At 34.0% G+C, this 13,227-nt stretch overlaps 1 protein-coding gene across 15 annotated transcripts in view; it reads right to left on the bottom strand.

Moving 5' to 3' along the window:
• Positions 1–13,227, bottom strand: part of GPHN (gephyrin) — a 633,256-nt gene that overhangs the window by 110,132 nt on the left and 509,897 nt on the right. For all 15 annotated transcript variants that reach the window (XM_058739364.1, XM_058739365.1, XM_058739368.1 and 12 more), the window contains one exon: positions 2,387–2,524. In XM_058739364.1, the coding sequence (XP_058595347.1) occupies positions 2,387–2,524 (138 nt within the window). The remainder of the gene's footprint in view (positions 1–2,386; positions 2,525–13,227) is intronic.

Raw genomic sequence — 13,227 nt, 5'->3', positions numbered from 1 at the left:
ATTTTTTATCATCATGGTTGGAAACACTTGATAAGGAAGTTAACCATCCATGAAGAGTCTGCTTCCTTATGAGTGACAACTGATTTAATGTATAAATGAAGAGGAAACAAGCACATGAAGGGAAAGAGAATCCATGCAACAGCATTTTTTTTCCTAAAAGAAAAATAAAAATGGGTCATTTTCAGTTCTGTTTTCTCCTTAGAATGACTAGAATTTGTTTAAATGTGATTTGGCATACACAGTGAGATTATCCTAAGGAGTGATTTTAAGGGAAACTCTCCTAAAATTATAACAAGCCAGTGATAGTTAACTTATTTTTATAATAGGTAAAGTATTAAACTTTTTTCCAGCTTAAGTTTATATTTACATTTTCTGAAAATGTCTTGATGTTGATATAAAAATATCTGAATATTTTGCTTTTAATAATATAAAGAAACCTATTTCACTAAAATTGATTTCTGAAATCATAGAGCTAGTTGTTAATTTTGCACTCTAGACAGTTTTTAAGTCTTTACTTTGTTTAATGAGTAAAACAGAAATAAAAGAAAAGGTCTCAGCCTGATGATATACACATATTTAAAAGAATGAAAGTCAAAGATTATAACTATACAAAAACAACTTTTGTTGAAGTATGGTCAAGGACCAAGGAGACAGAATTGGGCACTTAGTATTTCACTAGTTTTAAGCCTTTTTCCTCAAGTTTTTATTTAAATTCTAGTTAGTTAAAATATACGGTAAAATTGGTTTCAAGTATAGAATTTAGTGATTCATCACTTACATATAACACCCAATGCTCATCACAGGTGCCTTCCTTAATATCCCTCACCCATTTGGCCCATTCCCCCATCCACCTCTTTCCATCAACCCTCAGTTTGTTCTCTATAGTTAAGAGTCTCTTATGGTTTGCCTCCTTATCTCTCTTTCTCTCTCTCTTTTCCTTCCCCTATGTTTACCTGTTTCGTTTCTTATCTGGTTGGCTCAGTTGAAAGAGCATGTGACTCTTGATCTCAGGGTCATGAGTTTGAGCCCCACGTGTGGTGTAGAGATTACTGAAAAAAAAAAAACCCTGACTGTTCTTTTTATTAAATTTTTTTAATGTTTATTTATTTTTGAGAGAGAGAGTGAGACAGATCATGAGCGGGGGGGGGGGGGGGGCAGAGAGAGAGGGAAACACAGGATCTGAAGCAGGTTCCAGGCTCTGAGCTGTCAGCACAGAGCCTGATGTGGGGCTCGAACCACAAACTGTGAAATCATGACCTGAGCCGAAGTCAGACGCTTAATTGACTGAGCCACCCAGGCGCCCTGAAAAGCTGACCTTTTAAAAAAGTTTTATTTATTGAAGTACTCTCTACACCCCACATGGGGTTTGAACTAATGACCCCGGGATCAAGAGTCACATGCTCTCCCAAGTGAGGTAGGTGCTCCACAGACCTTTTAATTTAAACAGAATTTTTAATGTTTTCTATCATTATTTTTTATATTTTAATACTGAAAGAAGAGCACTATCATGTAGTAAAAAGATGAATTTAAGTCTTGAACTTTAGTCCTATTCCTTTTCTGCTGGTCTGAATCTGAGCTTCCTTGCAGAAAAATTATGGTGTTTGTATAGATGCTCTCTAATGTTCACTGAAGTTTGAATATTTTATGATCTATGAATGAAGTCCTTTATTTGTAAAATCAATCCTTTTGTGTTTATCTGCATAAAAAAAACAATTAAGAAACTGTATTTTATTCAAATTGCACTAAAACTTCTATCTGAATATTTAGAAAGGGAAATGGTTGATTAAAAACTGAAAACACTGGGGAATACTACCTTTTCATTGTCTTTTCACAGGCTGGTCTCTATGTGCTATTAAACTAAGAGCTTATATGCTCTCATTGAAAATGAGATGATGGATGAAGCAGAAAAACTGAGGTCAGACTGGTTGTTCAGTGATCCATGAATAAATTAATATATTTTTTATATTTTACATTTAAAAAGATGTTTTCCACAGAAGAAAACACGGTTAGGAGACACATTTATTATCTCTCATTTCTGACAGAAGGACATCAGGCAGACTCAAAGTTAACTATTTTCCTCACTCAGTGCTGATAACTGTTTCTTTAATTTAGAGTATTGGTATTTTGACAAACAGGGTAAACATAGTTGATTGTTTTCCTTCTTTTTTAATGAAAAGGAAGTTTTATGGGTGCTTTACTCTGTATACCATTAATATTGATCTTAGAGTTGACGAGAAATACGAAGCAAAAAAGCAAAAAGAATGATGATAGTAATTGTGATAATGGTGAATAACCTTTCTCTTTCAGGAAAACCATGTATTAACATTATATAAATCTTACTTGGAAAAAAATGAAAAGAAAAGGCAATGGGCGAATATAACAGTACCTCGGTAGTTGATGATTTCTGTCCCAAGCACCGGAGTCATCTCCAGGACTGTGATAAAGGCTTTGTCCATAGATGTTAGAGGAAAAGGAGACATGCGGTGTCTTCTAGCCACCTTGGTGATATCGACAGCACTGTGACCTAAACAGGAAGATAATTAACTAAGACTATGATGCTGAAACACTGATTAAAAAGTGGAAATGTCTTATAAGTATCATCAGTTCTCATTTTCATGTCTGTAAATGAAGATTACAAGGTGAGAAATTTTCTCCTGCTTCCAAAATATAGCCTGCTTTGGTGGAACATTAAATCAAGTCAGCAATGTTACATTATTTGTCAAAACTTGGTGAAATTTAATGATGTTAACTGCATAATCCTTTTGAGTGCTTACTATGCATTGTGGCACTGTTCTAATTAATCTTCACAACAATCTTATGGGGAGCCATTATTATCTTTATTTACAGATGAGGATAAAGAGGTTTACATATCTTGGCCTAAATCACAGACCTAGCAACAAGCAGGGCCAGAATTCAAACCCAGGAAGTCTGGCTTCAGAGTCTATGTCCTTAACCACACACCAAACACTGAATTAATTAATGAGCTAGTTAGTAAAATGAAATACTCAAACTCAAATTTATTTAGGATTTCATAGGAAATTTTCTATTTTCAGAAAAGTCACAGAAAAAGATTATTTTTTAGCTACTCACTCCTTATTCACTCCCCTTCATGGCATTAATATCACCTACACACTAAAACTCCTCATTTATATCTCCAATCCTAACCTCTACCTTCAACTCTAGATTTATATGTCATCCAAACAGCTGGTGGATAAGAGTGTAAATCATCCAACATGCACTTGGATGTGTAACAGGCAATTCAAAGCTAACATGTCCAAAATGAAACTCTTGATTACCCACCCTTCTATTTTATCCTTACAATGTCTTATTCTCTTGCTATTTCCATCTCAGAAAATAGGAACTCCATTCTTCCAGTTACTAATCCCAAACCTTTTCATCAGAACCAAATCTAAACTACTGTTGAAATATATCTAGAATCTGACCATTACTTACCATCGCCATAATTACTACAATAGTTGAAACCATCACTTATTTCCTGGGAAATTGAATAGCCCCCTAACTGGCCTCCCTGCTTCTATCCTTGTTCCACTATAATGTATTCTCCACACAGTAGTTATAGTGATCCTTTTACATTTTAAATTGGATGGTGCTAATCTCTGCTCATAACTCTCCAACGACTTTCCATTTCACTCAGAATAAAATCTTTGCTATGGCCTATGGAGCCCAACATATTATGGCCCTCCACTCTCTTCAACTCCTGTCATTTCCTCTCTTGATCACTGTGCTGTAGCCATAGTGATTCCTTGCTTGTCCTTGAGAATGTAAAATACATCTTTCCTCAGGGTCTTTGCACTTGCTGTTTTGTCTACTTGGACATTCTTCCACAGATATTATGGCTCCATCCATCCTTTGTTTATTTCAGGTCATCAGAGAGGCCTTTGTGAAATGCCCTATATAGAATATTACCTACCATCACTTTCTATTCTTTTTACCCCACTTTACTTTTCCTCATGTGTGTGTATATATACACACATATATATATTCATATCCACATATCTATAATTTGTATCATATATACACTTATATATATTTTTTATAGCTTTACCTATGTAGAATGTAAGCTCCATTGCCTTTTTTGTTAACTGTTGCTATCTCCAATATCTAGAAGAGTATTTGGGACATACTCAACAATAAAAATAAATATTTGTTAAATCAATGAATCATTTAATGACAAAAAGGGACTTCTTAGATCACTATATCTTCATGCGTAAATAGCTTGGCCTTTCTTTAGAACCCTAACAGTATATAGCCCAGACGGTAAACAGAAAAGGAGTAGCTACAAACACAGTTGCTTGGCTATCCTGTCTGCTATCTACAACTCCATTCTTCCTTAGCCACTCTGCAGCTGAGAGTGACCATATGACATAATTCTGGTCAGTAAGATGTTGAAAGCTGGGGGCAGGCTTCCTATGATGAATAAAAAGATAAAGAGATAAAGCTTTAAGAGGAGAAAGCTTTTGCCCTTCTTTCTTCTTTCTGCTTGGAACATGGCCAGATACCGGGACTTGGCATAGCCATTTTTTAACCATGAGGATGGAAACGCACACAGTAAGAATGGAAACCTGAGAAGAAAAAAGAGCCTGCATCTCTGATGACAATATTGAGCTGCTGAACAAGCCCTGAACTATCTGCCTTCAGGCTTTTGATATTCAAGACAAATAAGCTTTTATTTCTTTAATCTACTTTATAATGACTGTATATATTCTTTAGTAGTACGTTTCTACTCATTGTAATTTATTAAGTTTAATACTCCTACCCCAACCCCAGAAGCTGCTTCAGACGTCTTCACTGAATTAACTTAAAGGTACTGCCTCAAAGAGTTTCCATTCTAAGATATGATATTGTACAAGTACTCAAAGAAAAAGACCTATATAGATGCTTATACTTATGACATTTCTCTCCCATGGGTAATCACAAAATTTTCAAAGCTTGAAGGACCTTAGAGATTTAGTGCTAAACATGAATAACATTTTCTACTCAAAATTTAAGTAGGTGAACACTAACAAAGGATAATGTATGATATGATTTATCATTTACTTACAACAGAAACATAAATTTATTAGTCATTTTCACTGAAGTCTCAACCTTGCAATTACATATCATAAAAGCATATTGTCACAACCAGTGTAATTGGAGAAGAGGACAGAGCTAGGTGTTTCTGTTTTTTATTCAGGTTTATAGGTCTCAAGTCTGATATTTTCTAAAATATATTTTACTTTCTATACGGTGCAAATTGTGTCTAACCTTATAAAAGTTATCCTCTTAAAATGTTTAGTTTCTGAAGAGAAAACTGTGCTTTTTAACTGTACAGTTTATTTCTTGCATATGCTTTGTAATAGAATTTTTCTTATTAGAAAGTTAGTTTGATTATCAGTGATATACACATCCATTCAACAAATATTTATTGAATGCATTTTATGAGCCAGGTATGTTAGGGAATTGGGATACATAGAGTGACATATACTCTGCCATGAGGAACATTATAGCTCAGCAGAAATGAAAGATGGTAAATAAAAAAAAGAGCAGGAAGGTGGGAAACCACTCTAACTACAGAGATTGGTAGTTTTCTGTCTCTCTTTAATTGAAAATGGCAGTGTAGATATCTACCAGCCTAAGAAATCTCTCCCAAAATCTTTAAAATAATTTTGTATCTTATTTGTATATTTTTTAAGGGTACCTATCACTCTCCATCTTATATTATAGACGTTTAAACATTTGTCTTAGTTACATTAGTCAATTGTAAACTCCTTGAAGGTATACCCTGTATGTTACTAAATTTGTGGTTTGTTTCCATTTTTTAAAGAAACACAATTTTAACTATTTTCTGATGTTGACAGCAGTGACTTGCAAGAAACTTCAAAGTGAAAGCTTCAGAAAATTTAAGAATAGTTATCTCTGACTTCTCTTATTTTGCAAGTTACAATCCCAAAGCAGTTATATTCGTCCTGGGCCATTGAAGAACTAAATCACACAGGAAAAAGAATCAAGAACTGCTTTCCTCCACATTCTAATACTCTTCTTGATTCTGAGCCCAGCACAGAAATCTGATGGAAGAAAAAAAATATGTACTTTTATCTCTTGAAGGCCAGATGGGTTATATAGTCTGGTAGCCAAATTTCATTGAATGGTCCATAAAATCCAGTTCGGCAGAAGTAGGAAAGGAAGGAAAGAATAATTTTTTGTTAAAGTAAGAAGGTTATAATAAAAGGCAGCTTGAATTTTGGATAAAGAAAATATCCAAAAATTGAGAGAAAATTTGGATAGAGTTTTTCCTATAAAACAAAAATAAAATATTTCATAGCTACAAATATATTCTGATAGCTACATTACAAATAAATACCAGTGGTCACAAAGAGAATCTGTGAGGGGATCAGCTCCATTCAACTCATGTATGCTACAAAACTAACATGCAAAAATACATGTCCTATAGAGAAGATTATAGTGTTCAAGGGAATATGTATTTAACTTATAAATGTATGGTTATCACTGATAATTGGTAGGCAGCATGGCTATTTTGACAAAAATAAACTACTAAGTGCTGTAGGATATGGGATCTTTGTATGGGAGTGGGGCAAGGATAGGGAAATGAAATCTAGACATCCCCTCCACTAGTAGCTGTCTGAACTGAGCAGAGAATAACAGGTTGAATTACTATAACATCTAAATTGATAGCATTCTTCTGCAATGGGCTTAATTTTCTCAAGTAGACTTGTAAGATTAAAGCAATTCTAAATTGGCAAAGATTGACCACCTTGAGGTTTCCCTTATAAATCTAGGTTTCTATAAGTGAAACTTAACTCGTCTCTCTTATATTTTCTAGTGCATAAGTCCAGTCATGGGGTTGACTTTGAAAGTAAAAGTCCTCAAAATGTTACTGGGATTTCCTGTCTTCTATGCAGCAAGACTACATAACACAGACAGTGTAAAAACAGTATGGGTTCATTCAGGATTGCCATCATCAAAGATATGTTTAAATACTAATTGCAATGTCTATGATGTATGAGGCCTTCAAAATGGCACAGAAAGTACAAATGGATTCCTTTCTACTGAGTAGAGTAACTCAAGATCTTTGTCATGTAGCAGTAACCGTTTTCTTATAGCATGGCTATCTTGAAATGAAGCTATACCAATTTTATACCAATGAAATTATTTTTCCCACTTCAAATGCATTATTTTTAATCTGACAATTCTTAATATACAATGTTTCATCCTGGTTTGAAAATACTTCTTTAAATTAGAAGTAAATGATGAAAAGATGTTTTCAAATGATAGAATATAACAGAAAAAAGGTATTTATGAAGGTTCTTCTTGATTAAATTAAAAACTTCAAGAGGAAACTTTATCCCTCAAGACAAAAATAAGAGAGTTCCCCAAACTGCCTAAAGTATAAATCATTATTCATTCTTTGGATATACAGAAAATCTCAAGGAATAGATTTGTTCTGCCCTATTAATAACACTGCCTTTATTTATCATAGTACTTGCAGCTTGAATTCATTATTTTTCTACTTTCTGGAGCTTTCAGAGAAGCAAACCACCTGAAATAATAAATATCTTTCCTAGGAAACCTAAAGAGTGAAAATGATAGTTTGTTCAGGTTAAATAGCTAGGACCTTTGGTAATTTGAGGAATTTGAGGTTTAGATATGTAAGCATTTACTCTTTCATATATATCTCTCTCTCAAATTAACAGAGATCAAGTTCAAAGCCCAAGGAAGCACTGGCGATGGTAGAGTTCATAGGCTTAAAATGATATAGCATTTTGTATATCTGAAAATAATCTCTCATACTTTTTTCAATTTAATAGTCTTAAACATCTTTCTACTTATTTATCCAAGATAATGAGCCTCATAGCATTTCTGACAAAATCTAGAAAACATGGCTGAAAGGATTGTGTTAATTTCTAGGGCAATATAAGAAATATTAAAAGAAAATACTCCTGGGATTTCTATGCATCAATATTATGAAACAGGGAAATGTTTGCTCTTTAATCTCTATCTATGGTTCACTATCACCCACAGGATAAAATCAAATTCCTTAGAATAGTATACAAAGTGCTTCCTGGCTTCCTTTTCAGTCTCATCATTCATTCACTACTTCATTAGGAAATTGATGATATTGCAGATATTGGAATATACCATACTATTTCATATTTTCCTGCCTTAGCATATGATGTTTGTTCTGCCTAGAATGCATTTTCTCTTATCTTGTTTTCCTAAGAAATTATTATTCTTCCTTCACAACTCTCTTCAGTAAGGAAGTAATCAAATAATGATGGAACATGTCAAAAGGATCTTGCAGTCAACTGGAAGAGACTCTCTTTGGCCAAAACTGGGACAATTTAAGCATCAAAGTAGATTAGGATAGTAACAGATTACATAACCCCTTTAATAAAATAAAAATAAGATTCTATGAACAAACACTAATATAAATAAAGAAATAATGAAATAAAATTCTTTCTTACAACAGAATGCCAACTGATAAATGAAGAAATTTTGGAATTAGAAAGTCAACACTTGGCAACTATCATAGCAAGAACTGGTTCAGGTTAAAATCATCAATGGATAGTAAAATTGAAGGTAAAAATCTGAAGAAAAACAATGAATTTATATAGTTTCACTATATAACCCCACAATATTCTACTAACTACAAAGTAAAATAGTAGTTTTGTAGTGGAAAAACCTGGAAGACAGCATCTTAACCAAGTGATCAAAATTAATATTACCAGTAATGGAACAAAATGATATCATGAACCTCTTGATATGGTGCATGGAGAAGGGTACAACATCACATATAAGCTATTTCTATCAAAAATGCTTAATCTGAATCAGACCATCAAGAAACATCCAAAAAGTCTAAATTTGAGGAACATTTTACAAAATAATGACCTATACTCTTGAAAAATGTTAAGGTCATGGAAAAAAAAAAAAAAAAAAGAGGTATTGCTCCAGATAAAGGAGCCTAAAGGCACATAGTAGCTAAAAGTAATGCATGATTCTGGATTGGATCCCAGATCAGAAGAAGAAAATGTTTTTTTCCTTTTGCTATCAAGAACATTATTAGAAAAATTTGCAAAATGTAATTTAAATAAGATTACATAACAGCATTGTGGCAAGGTTCATTCCTGATTTTGATAATTGCACTGTGGTTATGTAAGAGAATTTTTTTTTCTTTCTTTTCTCCTTTTTTAATTTATAAATGAAATATATATTTGAAGTATTAGGGATAAAGAGACATCATGCTTGTAATTTACTCACAAGCAATTCCAGAAAAAAAAAAATTGATATATAGAGAGAAATGATAAAGCAAATGTGGCAAAATGCTAACATTGGGAGACTTTGGGTGAAAGATATACAAGAATTCTTTGTACTATTTTGGCAACTTTTCTGAAGTTTGAAATTATTTAAAAAAAAAAAACTTTTTCAATAGTTTCTCCTTTGTGACGCAACACGTAACCATTCCATGTTTTCTTCCTGCACTGAGGCACTATTAAATGCTCTTAGGATTCTCATTACCTACTATATTAACTACATATCTCATATCTCACAGTAATTATACTTATTTATATACAAGTCTATTTTCTTAACTAGATTTTCAGCTCTTTGAGAAAGGAAAACGTGTCTTAATGTCAAAGCTCAAGGATGCTGTGCACACAGTGGTCACGTAGAACATTTTTGTTGAACGAGTCCCTAAAGGCTTGATTTTAATCACTAGACTATACAGCTTGACAAAGAATATGGGCTGAGAGATAAACACTACATGTAATTTCAAACATTATTCTGGTCAGTAATTTCAATGTTCTGTTTACTAGAATTGTCTATTTAAAAAAATGATTGCAGGGGCACCGGGGTGGCTTAGTTGGTTAAGCATCTGACTTTTGGTTTCATCTCAGGTCATGATCTCACGGTTTTGTGGGCTTATGGTCTCATGGTTTTGTGGGTTTAAGCTCCATGTCAGGCTCTATGCTGGCAGTGTAGAGCTTGCTTGGGATTCTCTCTCTCTCCATCTCTCTCTGCTCCTCCCTCATTTGTGCTATCTCTGTGTTTCTCAACTAAATAAACTTAAAAAAATGGTTGCAAACATTAAAAAAAATTTTTTTTAAGTTTGAGAGAGAGAGAGAGAGAGAGAGAGAGAGAGAGAATACATGCACATGCGCTGGGGAGAGGAGAGAGAGAGAGAGAGAGAGAGAGAGACAGAGAGAGAGAGAGAGAGAGAGACAAGAGAATCCCAAGCAGGCTCTGTGCTCTCAGTGCAGAGGACACCCACGTGGGGTTTGATTTCCTGAACTGTGAGATCATGACATGAGTCAAAATCAAGAGTCTGACGCTTAACCAACTGAGTTACCCAGGCACCCCCACACATTTTTTAATAATAAGCTGAAACTGGGTTTTTCTTCTCTTTACCTTTTTGTTTAAAAGTGGTAAAAGGCTCAATGCTGTAGGGAAATTAAAAAGGAGAATAAAAAAATATTTTACCTGTGGTCAAGTAGTCAGGGAAATGGAAAATTAGCTTTGTTCAGTGTACTACCTAAATAATTAACCCTTATAGGTTATTTTTAGATCAGGAGGTTTATCTATAGAAAAATTATAAGGCCAAAAGGAGGAAAAATAATTTATTTCCCATGATCAGGTATAAACTGTCTTTATAGCTGTCTTCCTTTTGTTCTTTTTTTTTTTTTAATTTGTCACATACAAATAAGTTAAATAGATATTAAAAGTAAACAGATAAACTTAGCTGAATGTACAGGCGAAAAAGAGATGAAATGAAAAAAATGGTATTAGAAGATATAATGATAAAATAGATTAGCTAAAGCAACATGAAAAAAGGATAAAATCATTTTTAAAAAACTATAAGTATGAGTCAAGTGTTAACACACCCAACAAAGGCAAGTAAAGTCTTTTGAGTTGAGGTGGCTGCAAATGATCAACAGGAATTTTCCACTGTAGTGTTCCTAAGGACCGGGGGCTCTTGAGAAAGGACTCAAATCATGATCCTTAGGTTCCTGCCCTTACTAGCAGTACTAGTGGTGTATATACATTAAAAATTGTAGGTCCTGATTATAGCTACTATGGCAAAAGACCAGCTTTCAGATACAATCTTTCCCTTTCCTGCACCCCTGTTTCATCACCTTTCTCTTCTTTGCTTACACAATTAGTAATTACCCTTTGCTTTGCTGTCATTCTGGTTCAGGAATACAAACCTCAGAGCTTGTATATTATTTGGTTTGAAATTCCTTGGTTCATTCTTGTCCTGCTGTTTGATTTCTGGCTTTGTGCCCTTTTGGGTCTCTGAACTCCAGCTTGCTTTGTTAGGCTGCTAGGATCCCCTTTTTAAACCTAAATAGCCAAAAAGCTGAGAATTCTCTTATTCCCCAAAGTAAGAGGCTGTCAGGATATAATTTCAGAGTTATAAATATATGTATGTATATGTGTGTGTGTGCACATATATGTGTATGTATGTGTGTTGTATGTGGCAAACAGAACACCACAATGACCATAGGTGCATATTGATGCAGGCTCCAAGATCTCTGAGAAAACTTGAGATCGTAAGGTTAAAAATAACCTGAAAGGACTTGAGTGAATTGCCTTTGGGAAATGTGGTCTGTTCTTTAGTACGCAGATAGGGATGTTCCTGAAAGGAAGCCAGCTGTATATAGCACAGTGCATTCACTCCCTTCTTTGTCTTTGCTTCTGTTGTGAAGACTCTTATCGGAACATAGGTATCTGCAAGACTGCTCTTGTATGCAAGATATGTATGATAGCTGAATCAGATGTACATTGTTGACATGCTTTGCTAAGCTTCTGTTGTTAATCATTGCTGACCTGTTTTTCCTGAAAATGTATATATGAAAGTGTACCATAAACCTCAGTACCTCGGGCTGTTGGCTTGGGGTCTCCTGTGCCTCACTACACTGTGGTCTCTTTTTCTCAGTTCCTTCACCGCCCTAGGTCCATGGGCCATTTGAGGTCGACATGTGTGTATGTACGTATGTGTGTATATATATATATATATATAAATTTAAATATATATTTGTTAGTTTCCATTTAGAATGTTTTCATAAATGCCACTAGTATTAAAATGCAAAATTAGGGGTGCCTGGGTGGCTCAGACGGTTAAGCATCTGACTTTGGCTCAGTTCATTGATCTCATGGTTTGGGAGTTCCAGCCCTGCATCAGGCTATCTGCTGTCAGGGCAGAGCCTGCTTTGGGTCCTCTGTCTCCCTCTCTCTCTGCCCTTCCCCTGCTTGTGCTCTCTCTCCTTCTCAAAAATAAACAAACATTTAAAAAAATGCAAAATTAGAATTGTTTTCTTCAGTAGGTTAAACATTCTTTAGACAATGGTAGAGAAGAAGTAATTTTTCTTTAGAAATCACAGCTATTATATCTCTAAAAGTGGAGTCTAACAAGTATCTTTTAAAGCCTTTTTCTAAGCATTAACTAACTAGTCTCTATAATGCCCTGGGAAAAAGAACCAAGAGAAGTTCAGAGTCATTTTTGTAGCTAGAGGAGTTTTACCAGCTCATAAAAGCCACATTTCCCTTAGTGAATCTTCTCTACATGGTGTTGTTTCTCATATTATTGGGTGTGAGCACATAAGGCTACAACTTCCAGAATACCTATTCTATTTATTAATTTCAATGACAGACTAATAAAAAAGTAAATTTTGGCTAATATCTTTAGTAAGAAGTAGACATTACTCAATGTGATCGTTAGGCATGTGGTAGATGTCAATTTGTATAGTTGAGAAAGAAAATCTTAGAACAGGTGATCACAGAGGCAAATATGAAGAGTCAGTGTCACTGGTGAAAATAGAAATAGTTCTTAAGGTATTTTGTACATAAGCAGAAATTATATAGTTTATTCTAAATTTATTGGGCACTTGATATTGTCCTCATCTTTCCATAGGCCTAAAAAAGGAGTTAATTCACAACTAATTCTGCTGATACAAGGGCTATAGTTTTTTTAAAAAAGTATAAATTACAGTACAATTATAACAGTGAATTACTATACAACCCAATTAATATACAATCCAATGTGTATACTGGAAGAAAATAAAATAATTATATGTTAGTAGTAGTTATCTTTAAGTAGTAGGATGAGACTGATTTTTTTCCGTACTTTTTTGTATTATTCAGAGTCTTGACAATAATCTTACATTGCTTAAAAATATTTAATAAATGCTTTTAAATTTGAAATAATTATTTTCT

This window comes from Neofelis nebulosa, chromosome 7, assembly GCF_028018385.1.
Source record: "Neofelis nebulosa isolate mNeoNeb1 chromosome 7, mNeoNeb1.pri, whole genome shotgun sequence".
NCBI lineage: Eukaryota > Metazoa > Chordata > Mammalia > Carnivora > Felidae > Neofelis > Neofelis nebulosa.
The sequence above is the reverse complement of the archived record's forward strand: the minus strand, read 5'-3'. Positions and strand labels throughout refer to the sequence as shown.